The sequence below is a fragment of the Urocitellus parryii genome, chromosome 5 (assembly GCF_045843805.1).
Source record: "Urocitellus parryii isolate mUroPar1 chromosome 5, mUroPar1.hap1, whole genome shotgun sequence".
NCBI classification, from domain to species: domain Eukaryota; kingdom Metazoa; phylum Chordata; class Mammalia; order Rodentia; family Sciuridae; genus Urocitellus; species Urocitellus parryii.
The window spans coordinates 174,314,766-174,333,423 of record NC_135535.1 but is presented as its reverse complement, the minus strand read 5'-3'; the positions used below and the strand labels follow the sequence as shown (position 1 = coordinate 174,333,423).

General features: G+C 38.4%; 1 protein-coding gene and 1 pseudogene across 3 annotated transcripts in view; both read left to right on the top strand.

Annotated features, from left to right (window-relative positions):
* Positions 1–18,658, top strand: part of Pank1 (pantothenate kinase 1) — a 65,092-nt gene that overhangs the window by 33,039 nt on the left and 13,395 nt on the right. For all 3 annotated transcript variants that reach the window (XM_026415232.2, XM_026415230.2, XM_077798856.1), the window contains exons 2-3: positions 2,880–3,232; positions 13,633–13,886. In XM_026415232.2, the coding sequence (XP_026271017.2) occupies positions 2,880–3,232; positions 13,633–13,886 (607 nt within the window). The remainder of the gene's footprint in view (positions 1–2,879; positions 3,233–13,632; positions 13,887–18,658) is intronic.
* LOC144254937 (CBY1-interacting BAR domain-containing protein 1 pseudogene) lies at positions 16,974–18,158 on the top strand (annotated as a pseudogene).

Below are 18,658 nucleotides of genomic sequence, written 5' to 3'. Positions count from 1 at the left end.
TGTCAAACCAAATGAAAAACACGCACATATACAAACATATACCTCGTCCAGGCATCTCTTGCATTTCTCATTAGTGGAAAATTGGGGGAATCTTTTCCAGTAGCGAGTGGAACAGATTTTGCTCATTGTTCTAACAGTTGCCTAATATACCACAGTTTAGAAGTCATACATTTTATTGGTAAAGACCATACCTTTTGTTTAGGGTTTGTTTTGTCTTTGGTAATTTGACAGCTCTTTTACTTAATATTTGAACATTCTTACATTTAATTCCTGAAATGTTTTGTTGTTGTTGTTGTTTTAATATGGCCTAGGAAAGGGGGTTAGTTTGATTACAAAAATATGTACACTTTTAATTTTAGTTAATATTGCCAGAATTTTTCCAAAATGGTTATCTTAGAAATATTGGAGAAAACCCTTCTCCCATTCTGTCCAAGTAGCAAGTGTCTTTCCTGCTCTGATAATGAATGCAGTGCTGGGTGCATAGCCTAGGTACCTGTTAATATTCAATAGAACGTCTCCATTGTCCCTGCTGAGAAAGACTCTAGTTAATTGATTGATTAATTAATTAATTTTTAGTACCAGAGATTAAATCCAAGAGCGTTTAACCACTGAACCGTATCCCCAGCCCTTTTAAAATTTTTTTTGAGGCAGGATCTCAACAAGTTGCTTAGGGCCTCCCTAAGCTCCTGGGATCATAGGCACGCACCACTGTGTCCAGCCTCTGGGTAGCCTTTATGATTGGGAGTGCTTGTGATTTTCTTTTGCATCTCTTAAAAAATTTACAGAAATTTTGTAGCAGGGAAGAAACTGGAGGCCATTCTAATGCAATGCATTCCCTTCATAGATAAGCAAATTAAGATCCAAAGAGGTGGAAGACATTCCAGTGAGCTGGTTCTGGCTGTTACTCCTGAAATGCAGTTGTTCTGAATTTCAAGACTTATAACATGATACTGCTCCTATTCTGAGTCACATTGATGATGAATTTTAGAGAATGGAGCAACAAACTTCATCTGTGAGCTGAAATGACTAATGGGAATGTACTATTTCCAGTTTTCTATTATCTCCTACTAGGATAAGCAAGTTTCTTGACCTACGGTGAGCCATGTGGGATTTGCTTTAGAAACTTCTGAAAAGATATTAGGACATTTGTTAACCTTTGTTAACCTGGTCCTGTCAGTGGAATTTGTTGCTCCTAATTTTTTAGGGACTTGGAATTTTGTTTCTCCATAATATTAGAGTTACTGCTCACCAAGGATGGTGCAGCTGGCTTGGATCATAACTAAAATAGCAACAGTGAGGCACAGGGGAGATTTTATTTGCAGGGATGGTTTCCCCTACACACTCTTCCCGAACCTGCTTGAATAGAGAGCTGGGAAACAGGGAAGCCTAGAAAAAAGACCTTGTATAGGACCTATTTCTGACCATGTGTTATGCACAATTTGGCAGTTGTAATGTGCACAATTTGACAAGGGCTCATATGGATAGATGTTCCCTAAGGTTGAAATGAAGGAAATTTTGAAAGAAGCCCGAGACTCACTGAGTCTTTAAATTCAGGTTCAATATCACAGTTCATGTTTAGCTAATGGATTCTGTTGAGGGACATGAAAAGGGAGACTCCAACACTTGGATTCCCATTTGGGTTTGTTCTGTGTTCACTGCAGAGCATTGGACAGCATAGCACTAATTTTCCAGAATGTCTCTAACTAAAATCAGCCTATTCAGGCAGCTCAGCCCTTTCTCTTAACAGCAGTAAACATAGTTGTGATGGAGATTCTTTTACTCTCAGATAAACATCTCAAGTAGGTTAAGTTTTCATACATCTAGAGGCATGCCTTTCTGTTTCAATCTGGGCAGGAAATGTGGTTATATGTGAACCTGGCCGTCAGTGGCCAAGGTTTTTCTGGTTTAGTAGTTCCCACCCTGCAACTGGAATGACTGGGGAATTTTAAAAATATTCTTATGCCTGAGACCAACGGCTGAATTAAATTAGCATCTGTGGGAGAGGAGACCAGATATGGAATATTATAAGCTTTCCCAGGTGATTCGGACACATTTGGCTTAAGAATTTCTGGGCAGACTATTTGGAATGGAGAAAGCATCCCTGCCTAATGCAGAAAGACATCAAATGTAACATAAGCTGTTCTTTGAATTCAGCCACCGGAGCTAGGGTTGTAGCTCAGTGGTAGAGTGCTCACCTTGCATGTGGAAGGCATTGGGTTCAGTCCTCAGCACCAGATAAAAATAATGGTATTGTGTCCATCTACAACTAAAAAAAAAATTTTAAAAAAAGAATTCTGTCACCCTACAGATGATCTCTGCCCATCATCTCTCATAGTGTGCTTTCTCTCCCCCTTCTTCTTGTATATTGTGGAGTTAGTCTTTACAGGATGCAAAACATGAATCATTAAAAAGTGCTCTATGAAGGCACCATGTGGGTTAGAAACCAATGTTCCCTCTCTTGATACACCCAGCAAAATCAGTTCCTCTTCTGAGATTGGAATACATCAATTTCTTTGGCTAAAATTCTAATAAAATAACATTTGAGAGCCCTGTGCAAAAAAAAAAAAAATCACTAAATATTGAAATAGCATTCAGTTTGGCAAGATACTCAAGCCCCAAGAAGCCCAGCTGAAACTGTCTTAGGGAACTGCAGAATCCTATTTCTCATCTCACTTGATTCTAAAGCCTGCTCACTTAGTGGAGTGTGGGAAGTCGTGAATACCTGTGCAATTGTGAATTCCTCTTGATGCCCCTTTTTAGGCACATATAGTCAAATTCAAGAAAATCAAATGTTAAATGCATTCTCTTATTAAATATTCAAAAACTGAAAATTTTCTCAAGTATAGGATTCAGCAGGACTCTTTCCCTTTGTCTTCTAGCATTCCCATGGTTCGGCATGGATATTGGTGGAACTCTGGTTAAGTTGGTCTACTTTGAACCAAAGGATATTACAGCCGAAGAGGAACAAGAGGAAGTGGAGAACCTGAAGAGCATCCGGAAGTATTTGACTTCTAATACTGCTTATGGGAAAACTGGGATCCGAGACGTCCACCTGGAACTGAAAAACCTGACCATGTGTGGGCGCAAAGGGAACCTGCACTTCATCCGCTTCCCCAGCTGTGCCATGCACATGTTCATTCAGATGGGCAGCGAGAAGAACTTCTCCAGCCTCCACACCACCCTCTGTGCCACAGGAGGCGGGGCCTTCAAGTTTGAAGAGGACTTCAGAATGGTAGGTGGTTCTTGTCCTTGTTAAAATAACTAAGCTTGTCCAGTCGTGACATTTTGTGCCTAAGAACTAGACTGCTAACCTTGGAACTCGGACAAATTTACTTCATAATCTGTGCCTTCACCTCACAGAGTTGTTACAAGAAGGATTAAATGAGATAATATGTACCTGAAAGTAAGTGCTTAATATATGTTAGTCATCATCTCTTCTGTTACAATTACTGTTGTATGGGAATGCTAAAGACAAGGTGATAGAAATTCCCCTCTGAAATACGTATGTCAGAATTTTCCACAGACTCTTACTACATAATCATAATACCAGTGTTATAGATGTATAAACTGAAGCTCACAGGAAGGCTTTCTATAAGTCCTAGTAAAATTATTAATTTTTCTATCTATTTGTTTTATAAATGTCTTTTTTTTAGTTGTAGATGGACACAATACTTTTATTTTATTTATTTATCTTTATATGATACTGAGGATTGAACCCAAGGCCTCATGCATGCTAGGAAGGCACTCTACCACAGAGCTACAACCCCAGCCCAACATAAGTGTCTTTTTGTTGTTGTTGTTGTTGTTGTTGTTGTTGTTGTTATATGAATATTATTCAGGAGTTTTGCTCACAAATAAAAGTGAAATCTTTATATTTTTCTATAATTATGAGAATTATATTATTGTTTATATTATATAAGCATTATATAATATATAAAGTTGCTATATTAATATTGTTTATAGGTTAATTCCTTCATATAATGAATATTATTCAAGAATTATAGTTCTGTGTCATAGGAATGATGCTGTCATATCCCAACAGGCAGTACATTCCTCCTCTGCACCTGTCATTTAAATTTGACAGATGTGGCTAAAAGTAAGCTATAGACAAGAAACATGGAGTCCAGAGTTTTTATTTATTTAGTAATTCCTTAACATCCACATTTCCAATTTCCCCTTCTTATCAAGTCAATAGTCGCTATATTGTTTAGCCTCATCTCACAGAGTAAAGTGAGAACAAAGTTCAACAGTAGATGTGGAGATACATTGGAAAATAAAGGGAACTAGATAAACAAAATGGATTGAACAAAAAGAAAGGCTTAGTTAATCTTATCACATTGAAAAATCAGTGAGGGAAGTTGTAGAATACATTTTCTCAAAACCTGTAATGCAAACCACCATATTTTGTCATGGAACTAATATAATCTAGTCTTGCTATAAAGTCTGTCATTAGTGAATCCTGAAGACATTATTCATAGTATTTAATGAGGCTAAAAATGAAAATTTTATTTGTATCTTCAAAAGTAACACCTTTACTTCTTATCCAGCAGTAATGTTCAATACCACTGCTTACTTAAATGACCTATGAAATCTTTCCCTCTAAATGGGCTTAACGACTAAACAGTTTGAAAACTTAAAAGGTTAAGGTCCATTGACATGAGAACTAAATTTGAGTCCATAATGGAAAAAGCATTGAACCCAAATTCTAGTCCTGCTTCTGCATTTAATCAGCTGGGTAACTTGGGTGAGATGTGTCCTATCTGTGGGTCTCAGTTTCAACATCTGTAAAAAGACAGTAAAGTAAAGAGGGGAGGGAGGGTTTCTAGAATGTCAGAATTAAAAGGGACCTCTGGAGAGAAGGAAGTATAGCATTCTTGTTAAGTGACCTGGAGATGAGAGAGACTTATGTGGATGAGGAAACTAAAGCTTAATGGACATTTAAGAGGCTCTAGTAGAGTTGTGCCTTCTAGGTGACATCTGGGGCTTTGGCTCCATTCTGATTCAGAAGTGGGTGGAAGTGCTATGAGCTCCTAGGTCGCTCAAGGGCATGCCATCTTCCCTCTCCACAAGAAAGCCTCAAGTGAACCAAAGTGACCTGGTAGACTTATGCAACCTCTATCAATGCCTTCCCTCCCTCCTTGAGGGTAATGTATGTCCTGGGAGAAAGTTGCTCAATACATATTGGCTGTGAACAGATGTGTTTCTCAAGGTTCTGAGCTGCGAAAGGTCACATCCTCCTTCAGGGAAGCTTTTGGAGCCAAATGAATAGTCTGGAGCAGGGAGCAAATCTGGAGTATTTGCTAAATAGCATGACCAGGCTGGGAATACACCTAAAAGAAAATTCCATGGGCTGCCTTCTGTTTCCACACTCAGTCCTGGCCAAATGAAGACAGAATTGAAAGACAGATGTCTTCCCGCAGCCTGTTTGACAATGCACTAAGTGATGTGCCCAGATTCTCCCAAAGTTTATGAGGACAAATAGATTTTACCATTCTCTTTCCTAAGCATTCACTCATTCAACAAGTAACTTATCGTGCTTCATCTACATGCCAAGTACTATTGTGAGAAAAACAAAACCCCTGCCAGCCCCTCTCAAACTTATATTCTGGTGGAGTAAGGAGTCAATAATTAAACAAACGAATATAGAATGTATCAAATGGTAATAAGTGCTATGAAGGGAGAAATAAGGCAGAAGGATATGGAGTCCTGGGAAGGTCTCTATGTGAAGACATAACAGAAATATGAAGAAGTAATAGAGCAAGCCAGGCAGATATCTAGGGAACAGCATTTTGAGCAGATAGAGAAATGAGTGCTAAGGTACTTAGTTGTCACATTCACCTTCTTCTTTCCAGGATGGAAAACCGAAGATGCTTATTTTTAAATTTTTTATTTTCTTGCATTGCCAACAATGGAAGCCAGGCCTTCTTGAATGTTAGGCAAGTGCTCTACTTCTGAGCCACATCCCCAGTGTAAACATACTCGCTAAGTTGGACAGGATCAATATATACTTCTGTATAATATAATATAATATAATTGTTTAATATAAACAATTTGACAAATAATAAGGCAGTGCATACACATACCTGTAAAGTCCTGTTGTACAAAATCATTGTTTGGTGTATAATAAAATTTTGCAGATAGGAATTTTAAAAATTCACCTGAGTAATTAGAGCTAAATAAAAGATGTTTAGCAAGACTGGGGATGTAGTATGTTTATCTACAATGCACAGAGGCTGAGTTCAATCCGTAGTATCCTAGTTCAGCAGACTAATGGTTTAGCAATTGGCAGGTATGATTACTATATCCTTATTGTTGATAGTAAGTTTATTTAAATACTTAGGTAATGTAATTATTCTTCATATAATTTAAATGTATAAAAAAGAGTCCTGTGTTGGATATTTTAAACTGGACAAAGCTGCATTTGGTTCTTCCTTTTCTTTCCTTTATTACCTTCCCTTTTTTTAACATTTAAAAAGAGTTTCTTTCTTTTTTTAACATTTTAAAATCACTGTCAAAAGCTAACTTCTAACTGGCTAAAATTAGTTTTCAAAAGTAATGATTTACCAAAATTGAACACAATAGAAAAACTTAATCTAACTTCAAATGGTCTAAAACATTTGATAATCCAATGAGGAATCCCACTATTTTAAAAACCTGTCCTCCAGGTAGGGAATTCTGCATGGTTGTGCACCGAACATTGTATATTTCGGTTAATTTTGTGTTTATTCCCACTGTCTATCTCTATAGGTTTTGTTTTTTAAAAAACCGAGAAGACTATTTTATTTACCAGTTCTAACATTTTTATCTACCATCATACTTCCTAATCTCAACAAGACTATTCTCAAGAAAAAAAAGTGTGAGGAATACAGTGGGGCACCTCTGCAATCCTAGCTATTCAGGAGGCCCAGGGAGGAGGATTCTGTTCCTGGCCAGCCTCAGCAATTTAGCAAGACCCTGTCTCAAAGTAAAAAGGGCTGTGGATGTGGTCAGTGGTATAGTGATTGTCTTGCATTTATGAGGCTCTGGATTCAATCCACAGTAACACACACACACACACACACACATACCCAGCAAAGTATTTGTAGAAAAAAGTCATCCCTTCTGCCCACGTAGCTCTTTATTACAATAGATAATTGTGAGTTTTGTTCAGTCCATGGCTAACATTAATGAGAAGCTGGAAAAGACTTAAGCAAATTAAGATCTACCCTTTGAATAAATAAGATTAACAATTTTATTAGTTGATATAAATTTAATATAGAGGAAAGGATTTTCTGATTGCTCTCATCACGTTTTTCAATTTTTAAAACATTAAATTTTGTTGGAGGGGCAGACTGGGGATCGAACATCTCCAGCCCTTTTTATCTTTTATTTTGAGACAGGGTCTCAGTGAGTTACTGAGGCTGGCCTGAACTCGTGATCCTCCTGTCTCCTACCTCCTGCTTTCTGCCTCCGCTTCCCCAGTCACTGGGATTATAGGCAAGTGTCACGATGCCTGGCACATGTTTTTCAATTTTAAAAACGTTCTTATGCCAGAAACTATGAGGGAAAAGTTGGTAATGGTGCAGAAATCATCAGGAGAAAGTAGACTAATTGTGGATATGTGGAATCTTAAATAGACCATTCAAGCACATTTATACTTGGTTCCCATTACTAATCCAGGGACTGATTTGTGATATTGCAAGAGGTTATACCACAAGGTTTGGTAGACGTTCACCATTGCCTCCTGGCTTGACCACCCATAGATGCCCCTTTCATGCTTGAGATTGGGAAGAAAAGTCACCTTGAGGTTTTGTTATATTGCTCCCTTGCTGTTTGAAATTCATCTCTCTCTCTCTCTATCTCTCAGGTCTCTGTTGGGTCTTCTTTGTGAAAAGGAAAACCTAAGTGTAATTTTTAATTCAGAATCAACTATTTTCTTTATGTACAGATAGTTCTTGGTTTAGTAAGATAACCTTTTCTGCCACTTCCAGTGTGATTTATGGAGCCAATGTCAGCCAAAACACCTTGGGAAGTGTAATGTAGCATCCAGCTTTGTATTTTACTCATTTCTGAAGCACAATTTGGTCATTCAGTTCTCTACTACAGGTGAATGATAAAACATATTTGGATACATCCAAACTTTTCTCAGGAAGTAGTTATGAAACCTCTTTTAATCAGATTTATTTATTTGTGTATTTAACTATTTAGTTAGTTTTGACATATGGAGTTAAAGCACTAAGTAGTTCCTCTTATAAATATATCCTCATCAAGCCTGTGTTAGCATCAGTGTTTTTTTCTAATATTAACATATAGGAAATCCTTGAATGCTGTCTCCAGAAAAGTCTTCAGGTTGGAAATGGTGCTTCCAAAAGCATTTCAACTTGAGATAAGAAGACCTGAGTTATTTTACTTCTCATGTGTATAGTAATTATAATTCATGTATGTAGTACTTTACATTTTCCAAAGCAGCTTCACACAACCATCTCATTTGATTCTTAAAAACAGCCCTGTGCATTAACTAGGACAGATGCTATCAGGAAGAGTATGTAATTTGGTTAAACATCTGTACCTGGGTTGGTAAAGGACTCAGTCTCGGCTCTTCAGCCAAATATGGTACTCCTCCTCCTATCTCACTGGTTCTCAAATTGTGGTCCCAACACCAATAGCATCAGTATCACCTAGAATGTTGCTAGAAATGCAATTAGAAATGCTAGGGGAGTGGCCCAGCAACCTGTGTTTTAACAAACCGTCTAGTGATTCTGTTGCACGTTAAGTTTGAGAGCCTACTGTAACTATACTTGCTTGGGTGACTTTGGTACCAGACAGATCAATGTTAGTTTCTAATCATAGTTTGAAGGTGTTTTGTACCTTACCTCTTCCTCTTGTTAGCTTTGGGACCCTAAGAGGGTCACTTAACCTGCTGGACCCCAGTGACATATTTTATCTGAATAATAGGTAATAAGAGTCTCTTCCTTCATAAAGTCCTCCAGATGGGATCTATACACTTCTCAATTAGCTTCTGTTCCTTACATAGAATTTGAGTCTTAGGGCAGGTTTGCTGTTTTTAAGTTTGTGGATTGTAATTTAAATTTAACTTACAAATTTGGGCATTCACAGAACTCTCTAAAAGAACTAAGAGTTACAAGCAGTAGGGAGCTGGAGCCTGCTCCTGCTGGCTTAAAAGAAACAAAACCCCTGCCAGCCCCTCTCAAACTTATATACTGGTGGACATCTCTTCTGTACTCTGTGTTTAGTGACAGCAGGTTAGAAGCTTGAAATTGGCCATGGTGAGGGTGATTACACCACAGAAATTAGTAATTGCTACAAACCAAGACTTTTTTCCCCAGGGAGCTGGTTGTTAACATAAATCAGCAAATCTTGGTTACAGGGTTATGTTCAAATTAGTAGAAGCTTTACCTACATGTTTACTGGATCTGATATTTCAGATTTGTCATCAGTTAAGTCCCATTATAAAGATAAACATCGGAATATATACAGTTATGACCTCTTAAGATCATTTTGTTCAATAGTAGACCACATATATGAAAGTGATCCCATAGATTATATCATTTAGGGATGTTGTAGCTATATTAGTTTATATAAGTTTATGATGTTTGCTTGTGATGAAATCACCTAACAAGGTATTTCTCAGAATGCATGCTCCTCATTAAGCTATGCATCACTTGTATTAGTAAGTATTTCGTTACCATTACAAAATACCTAAGACAGCCTAACTTTATAAAGAAAAGAGGTAGACTGCAGTTTTGGAGGCTGAAGGACAAACAGCAAAACACAGGTTCTGGAGACCACCACCTGGTAAAGGAGAGGGTCATATTTCGAAAGAGGAGAGAAACTCAAGGGTCAGGTTTAGTCTTTTATAATAACTTGCTCTGATAAGAACTCACCCAGGAGACTAAGTATCCCCTCCTTAGGATAGCACTCTAAGACCTCTCACTAGGCCACACCTCTATTTTTTTAGCACCCACCTGTTAAAGGTCCATCAACTCCTACATCACCACACTGGAGACCATGCTCCCAACACATAGATCCCTGGGGAACAAACAACATCCAAGCCATAGCAACTGTATATAAAATTGGTGATATGGACTAAAAGTAGTGTGTTTTGTTGGTCTGCAATAGGTAAACAAAACTATAAAATTTACCACCAACATTTAAATATTAAAAGGTTTCACATAAAATCTGGATTTCTGGTTCTTGCAAAATAGGGTCATCTGGCAGCACTGGGGCCCATTACCACATAGCAACAATGAGCTGGAAGTGGATTGTAAATACATGCAGATAGTTTTGTTGACACAGTTCCCATTACTCAGTTACTTCCATGTAGACCAGAGCTTCACTCATTCTTTTTTTTTTTTTTTTTTGTACTAGAGATTGAACCCAGAGGCACTTAACCACATCCCCAGCACTTTTTATGTTTTGAGACAGGGTCTCACTAAGTTTCTTAGGGCCTAGCTAAATTGCTGAGGCTGGCTTTGAACTTTCGATCCTCCTGTCTCAGCTTCCTGAGTCACTGGGATTACAGAGGTGTGCCACCATGCCCAGCTTCTATTTTCTTACTTCCTCCTTTAGGTATTTGAGTTTGTGATTCCTAATATAAAGAAAACTTTGCCTAGAAAGAGTGTTTCTCCGGGCTGGGGTTGTGGCTCAGCGGTAGAACACTCGCCTCTCACATGTGAGACCCTGGGTTTGATCCTCAGCACCACATAAAAAAACAAAATAAGGATATTGTGCCCATGTATAACTAAAAAAATATTTTTAAAAAGAGTGTTTCTCCACAAAATTAATTCAGGTTTACCAACAAACTGCAAAGTATGATTAATTCCCACCTGGTTTTGAATTTCAGATGGCCTACTTGAAAAGTAAAGTAGCAATTTGACTCATTACCTGAAGCTGGGAGTCCATCTTTTTTCCTATAGTTCTCCAAGAAAGTGACTAATATCTTCTGTTTCCTATTAGACAAATAGGGCTGTGTGACCTCAGGCTCTAGAAATATCCATCCCTCAGTAAAATGTATAGAAGAGATGTTTGCTACTAGCACTTTATTTGAAAATCATTTTGAGGGGAAAGGTGAGATAATAAAGTTTCCTTTCAGACTGACATTGTATATGCTTAGTTTATTTGCCTTGACAGCTTTTTCTTTTTCTGCCCGATGTAGTTTCAAACTGTCCAGCTGGATGGACTCTGTCTGTGTTCATGATGTTGGTTCTGGGCTTGGCTGTCAATATTGTTGATGAACCTCTGATTAATTTTTAAGCAGGTTAGCCTATGGTCCCCAGACTGGCTGATGAAATAGCTACTTTCCAGCTTGGAGTGATCCATGAGGTGATAACTTTCCCTGATCCATTTAATATATGTTTATTAAGTAATGATTAGGGGCAGGCCTTTGAGCCAAGTGCTGAGGAATCTAAAAAACAGCCAGATTGTGACCAATGTTGTAAATACAATGGAAGGCTGTGGACTTCAGGAAAATAGAGGAGATATTATTTACCCTGTTGTGTCCCACTATACTCTTTCAGGGATCCAGATAATTCTATACCAATAGAAATGCCCCCTTAATATATCTGTAATTATATGCATCTCATTCGAATATTTGACTTGATAAAAAAATGAAATAGCTCATAAATGGTTCCAAACATATTTATTTTATCACCAGTGGTCATTTAGAATCTTTATTTCCATGTATCAAGGATACTTTCAGGGTCTGGGGGTGTAGCTCATTGATAGAGTATTTGACTAGCATACACGAAGTTCTGGGTTTAATCTCTAGCACTGCAGGAAAAAGAAAAAAAAAACACAATAATTCTACCACCTTGCTGGTATTCTTTGCAGGTATAGATAGATTCAGCCAATTTTTGTTAAATAGGAACCTCAGATGAGTGACACCAAGTGAAAAGTTTTCTTCTTGCTAACTTTTTAATGAAGATGATGTCTTTTTTGGCAAAATATCTAAGTCTAGTTCTTGTATAGGTTGTTTCCAGACCCCAGAAACAATATCCATTATGGCAATGAAGACAACAGAACAGGGAGTCACCGGTAGGTATTTGCTAGTTGTGTCACTTAGGCACCATGAAACTTAACTATGTAATAAGGTTAAAAATACCTACTTACAGGGTTTTTTTGTGAGAATTTCATTGAGTTTCATGTTGGCAATTGTTAATCACTAATTTTTGTTTGATTTTTTTCTGACCATGGAAAATGATTATCAACCCAAATCTCTGGGCCAGTGGTATACTCTTAAGGATAATGAATTGGGGCTGGGGATGTGGCTCAAGCGGTAGCGCGATCGCCTGGCATGCATGCTGCCCGGGTTCGATCCTCAGCACCACATACAAACAAAGATGTTGTGTCCGCCGAGAACTAAAAAATAAATATTAAAAAAAAAAGGATAATGAATTAAACTTTTGAGGATGCAAAGTGGCCACTAGTTTCCAATGCTAGTCTACAGTCAGCCTGTTGTCCTTTATACCCCTCCCAACCCTCACCCTGCCCCCCATACCTAAGAGAGTGGGCGTTTTTATCTTATAGGAACATTAAAGCCCACTCTGGCCACTCCAGCTGATGAGCCCTTTATATGTGCCAACCCCTGGATAAACACATCACATATATTATTATCATATAATCTTTACAGCAACATTTTTATTCCCATTTTACAGGTAAGGAGACTGAGAAGTCAAATAATTCACCTTGTATCCTTTAGCTAAGTCAGTTTTAGAGCAAGAATTCAAAGTCAGATCTGTCTAACTCCAGAGCCCAGGTCTGGGAAAAGGGTAGCTCTGCTTTGTGAGCTCAAGAGATTTTCACCAGTTCCCAGGCAAGGAAGTGTAGGATTCTCATTACTTTCTGAATGTTCTCACTTGATGGCACGTATTTTCCATGGCCTTTCTTAACAAATGACCACAAACTTGGTGATTTAAAATATTAGATTATTTTTTCTCATAGGATTTTTTGTTTTTGTTTTGTTCTGGTGGTAATAGGAATTGAAGCCAGAGACCCTCTACCACTGAGCTGGACCCTGCCTCTTTTATTTTATTTTGAGACAGGGTCTTGCTAAGTTGCCAAGGCTGGCTTTGAACTTGTGATCCTTGTGCCTTGGCCTCCTGAGTTGCTGGGATTACAGGTTCGTGCCACTGTATCACAGGCTGCTCATAGTTCTTGAGGCTGCACCTCCTTCAGAGGCTCTTGGGGGGATTCCATGCCTTGCTTCTTCCAGTGTCTGGTGGCAGCTCTCAAATCCCTGTCTTCATCTTCTCATGACCTTGTCCTGTGTGTCTTTCACATCTTTCCTGTGTGTCCCTTACAAGGACTCTTGTCACTGGCCCACCCAGATGATTTAGGATGATTTCTTCAAGCTCTTTAATTACATCTGCAAAGAGTGTTTTTCCAAACCACATTCACAGGTTCATGGACAGGGACCACCATTCACCCCCTATACATGCTTTTCCAGGCATGCGCCTGTCCTTTAGCACAGCTGCTTTTCCAAGGGACTAATTGAATATCAACAAAGTTTCACAACTTGTTTCAAGGATGTTCCCCTGCTTTTAAAGTGAATGACCCAATCTTAAATCCAGCTAAGCTTTTGGGGCTTCTCCCAAGGTGGTCCATGGTATCTTACAAGGTTTTGTTCTCTTTCAGATTGCTGACCTGCATCTCCATAAACTGGATGAACTGGACTGTCTCATTCAGGGTCTGCTTTACGTCGACTCCGTCGGCTTCAACGGCAAGCCAGAATGTTACTATTTTGAAAACCCCACAAATCCTGAATTGTGTCAAAAAAAGCCATACTGCCTTGATAACCCATACCCTATGTTGCTGGTTAACATGGGCTCAGGTGTCAGCATTCTAGCAGTGTACTCCAAGGACAACTATAAAAGAGTTACAGGGACCAGGTAAACATGTTTTCCACTAGGAGAACCTCTCTGTGCTTAAACACCAGGTCTCTTCCTCAATGAACAGTGTAATAAAAAGGTTATTTTTATTGAATCTGTTTTTAAAAGAAATGTCTTGGCTTCCTTGGCCAACCAAAAAGGACTTATTGAGTGACATGTTAAGGGAATGAAAGGGTGATTTTTATAAAGGTTAATAAAATCCAGTCTTTATCTTTCTGGAAATTGTGGTCAGATTGAGGGGAGAGGGTTGTACCCAGCAGAAGATTGCCAACAAGATGATGCGTATTGAATGCTAAAGGAATGGTAAGGACAATAGCTCAATAGAAGTCAGGTAAAAGGGCACTTGCTATGGTCAGAGAAAACTTCAGCGAAACCTTCTGTTGGACTCATTGGTGCCTAGCACAGTGCAAATTGCTTAATATGCCATTCTAACCAACAAACAAAACAATGTTTACAAAGATTTTTTTCTCCCTACTTCAGGTATATACTCTGGCTGAAAGCTAGAATAGTCAGTATAGCTCACAGGGAATTTTGGAATGTAGTAGACAGGAAAATAGCTCCTATAACCACAGTTGGAAAGGGTGCCTTGTTTTTTAGGACACCCCCACCCCAAGGCCCTGTGAAGGACAAATGAGCTCAGCTTCATGTTCATGAGGATTCAACATGGGAAATGATCTCCTGTCAAATATTTTTGAGAAACCCCAACATAAACAAAGTTAAAAAGGTTTTCCTTACTGATTTTGTAAGAAGAATTCTTCCAACTTACTGGACAGCAGAACTCATTTTTAAGGAACAATTTACAGACCTAGTGCCTTGTAGAACATGTGTCAGGGCATTGTATTGAAACCCTTGTTTTTGATAATTGAAGCTATATTCTCTGGGTCTCAGTATTCTCATTTCATTTCTGCCATGGAAGCTGTTGCTGCTTACACTGTTTTTACAGACTTTTCCAGCACGGAATTTAGCAGTACTACTCACCCATTAGGAGAGGGACTCTGCTTTTCCAGTGTACTTTCATGAGTTATGATGGCTCTGCATAAATCAGTGGCTTCCCACTGAGAAGCGGAAGTTTTAGCTTCTTCCAGACAGTGTTAGATATGTCTGGAGGCATGTTTTAGTTGTCATCAATGGAGGTGGGATGCTACTGATATCTAGTAGAATCGAGGTCAGGGGTATGCTAAATTCTACACTGCATTGGGCAGCTCCCCCAACAGCAAAAAATCATCAAGCTGCAAATGTCAGTAGTGCTGCTTTTGAGGAACCCTGCAAACCTCTTCCCCCATCGGAAGCCTACTTGGGTCATAGTTGTGACTCTGTCACTCAGTTGCTACAAGGTATACATTTTTTCATTGAGAGAATACAGAGCTTGTTCTGTCACACAAGATCAAACTTTACCTCATGGCCTCATTGGTACTGTCAGGAATATCAAACACATGGATATTTCAGCTGAGTTGGTTTTACCTTAGAGAGTAATCTGATAAAGTTATAATTTTTAAGCGACTATAGTCTTCTTCCTATAAAGAGTAATTGAATCCATACGGCTAGTCCAAGGAACAAACTAAATGTTTTCCACAATTACAGATGCTTACAATTTAGTTGATGAACATGTAACAGTGTATGAATTATATGTCAGGTACATTGTCAAATGTGTAGACTCCAGGGTTCTGAGTCATCCCAAATAGCTGCTAAGGAGCTAATTATGGTTGGTTTCTCTTATGCATATAACAGTGCCTATAAATTCTAGTTATTGGTAAATATCCATTAAAGACGAGTGTTCTGCAAATATCAACATACACTGTCTGGATGTTCAAGTTTCCCTGTAAGCTCTCTCTTCAATCAGTGTTTTTGGAAGTGTGCTACAGGAACCTGCTCAGGGACAGGAGCCCTTTTAGGGGCTGCCACATGTAGTGGAAGAGGGGAATGGAACCTTATGTTTGTAAGGTCTCTAATCCTTGTTCCATCAGAGTTGTTCTGCCAAGGGTTTCTTTTGGTCCAAGTCACAAAAACCCCAGACATAAACTATTTGAGTTAGCAGTAAATATCAGTATGTAGAACATACTTTTGGGAATCACTGATCTAAACAAATGGTTTGAGCATTACATTTTAGTACTCTTCTTATGAACTGAAAGCTATAACTTTAGGTTTTTGTTATTTTATCATACTCTATTTTCCCATTAAACATTTCTCAGAGACCATGCCATTTATTTCGGGATATCACTTTTCTTTTAAACTTGATTAATTTGGTTATGTGTAATTTTCTCAGACTGAGTAGCAATTTTTTTCTAGTGACACAACTCCAAGTTTAGTGTGAAAGTCAATGGAAAAAAATAGTACTTTACAGTTGATTTTGGTAGAATATGTAGCCTGTTAAAAGAGGAATGTTAAAAAACTGGCAAAAGTAGCAGTACATCTTATCTAATCATTTGGAAATCTGTTTTAAGGGTAATGAACACTAATGCTCATTAATGACCAGTGTTCTGAAATTATCAACAAATTGGTTACTGAAACGAGTAACTGAAGATTTCTTCTACGTCTCCCAAAAATCTTGCAGTGTTATGAATAATGATAGTATTTGGTGGCTTTTCCTAGCAACATATTTTTGTCTCTGATATACTGATGATTTTAATGTGCGTCTGCCAGAACAAACAGGTGTATCTGATTGTCAGGGAGGAAATCACTTGATTAAATAATGGTTAGCAGGTTGAGGATATTAATAAAGTGCTAGGAGACTCTTGGCTCTTCTGTCACTGTGCATTCTTCTCTCCTATCTGCAGTGTACCAGCTGTACCAATGCATGCATGCTTTCCCCATTAAGCTCTTTATCTGGAGTCACTTGCCATTTTCCAGTCGTATTTGCCCTTTTTCACGTTTACCAACACATCCGTTGATGAGTTACCTTCTTTCTAAGTCAGCCAATGTCTTCAGCTGCCTACATTTGGAGGAAGTTGTTCAATACATTCATTAAAATGAATCCCTAATATTTGAAGAAAGATTCTTAAGGACAAAAGGCAGTGAGAATCTAGAAATGTGAGCAAAGAACTTCTTTTTAAAAATATATAGGGAGGATAGAAACGCCCCGGCCGGCGCGGCGGCGCGCGGGGCGGGCTCTCGGGCTCCCGGAGGCAGCGGCTAGCGTTCGGGAGTCTCCGAGCCCCCGTCGTTGGGCTCTAGCCAAGGGTCTCTGGCGGTTCGTGAGGCAAGATGTTGAGGCGCAGCCTGGAAAACCGGGACGCTCAAACCAGACAACTGCAAGATGCTGTCACAAATGTGGAGAAGCATTTTGGAGAGCTGTGCCAAATCTTTGCTGCTTATGTACGGAAAACTGCCAGACTGAGAGACAAAGCAGACCTCCTGGTGAATGAAGTCAACGTGTATGCCTCTACAGAGACCCCAAATTTAAAGCAGGGCCTGAAAAACTTTGCTGATGAGTTTGCTAAACTTCAGGATTATCGGCAAGCAGAGGTTGAAAGACTTGAAGCCAAAGTAGTTGAACCTTTGAAAGCTTATGGAACCATTGTAAAAATGAAACGGGATGACCTCAAAGCAACACTAACAGCAAAGAATCGAGAAGCTAAGCAGTTAAGTCAATTAGAAAGAACACGGCAAGGAAACCCATCTGATCGACATATAATTTCACAGGCAGAATCTGAATTACAGAGAGCAACAATGGATGCTACCCGAACAACTCGTCATCCGGAGGAAACTATTGACAATTTTGAAAAACAGAAAATTAAGGATATAAAGAATATATTTTCAGAATTTATCACAATTGAAATGTTATTTCATGGCAAAGCTTTAGAGGTCTATACTGCTGCCTACCAGAATATACAAAAGATTGATGAGGATGAAGATCTAGAGGTTTTCCGAAATTCTCTGTATCCACAAGATTATTCATCTCGTTTAGATATTGTAAGAGCAAATTCAAAATCACCTTTGCAGAGATCACTGTCTACTAAGTGTGTATCTGGAACAGGACAGATAGCTACCTGTCAGCTAAGAAAGGATCAACAATCAGATGATGATGATGAAGATGTTGACGAGTTAGATGTTACAGAAGAAGAAAATCAATTTTAAGTAAACCTTTTCATCTTAAATGACTTGAAATTCTGGATTACTAAACTGTAAAACTTTATATTCAGTTGATGGGCTTCACCTCAAAATGAAATCCTACTAAAATGGAAAAATAATTAAAGAAATTTATGCTCACCAAAAATGAAGGTTTTAAAAAATGATATACCCTAGTCATTTCAACATTCTACCCTAGTGTTATGTGATTTTTTTTTAATATAAGTTCCAGTAAAAAAAAAAAAAGATTATGTATTTCAAAACATTTCAGATTAATTCACTATACCTAGTTGAAGTTGCAACAATAGATAAAAAGAAAAAAAAGATTTTAACAATTCTTCATGGCTTCTTTTTAAGACTCCCTGTTTTCAACACCAGAAAAGGTATGATTACAAATTCTACTTCATAAAGCCTTAAATAAAAAGCTTTTTTTTCTCTCTTAAAAAAAAATATATATATAGGGAGAAAACAAAACAAGTCCAGATGACTCACAAACTAAAAAATATTTCATTAAAATACACCAGTGGCCAGACGTGGTAGCACACAACTGTAATCCCCGTGGCTTGGGAGGCTAAGGCAGGAGAATTGCAAGTTCAAAGCCAGCCTGAGCAACTTAGTGAGGTCTTGTATCAAAATGAAAAACAAAAAGGGCTTGGGATGTGACTCAGTGGTTAAGCATCCCTGGTACCAGAAACAAACAAGAACCT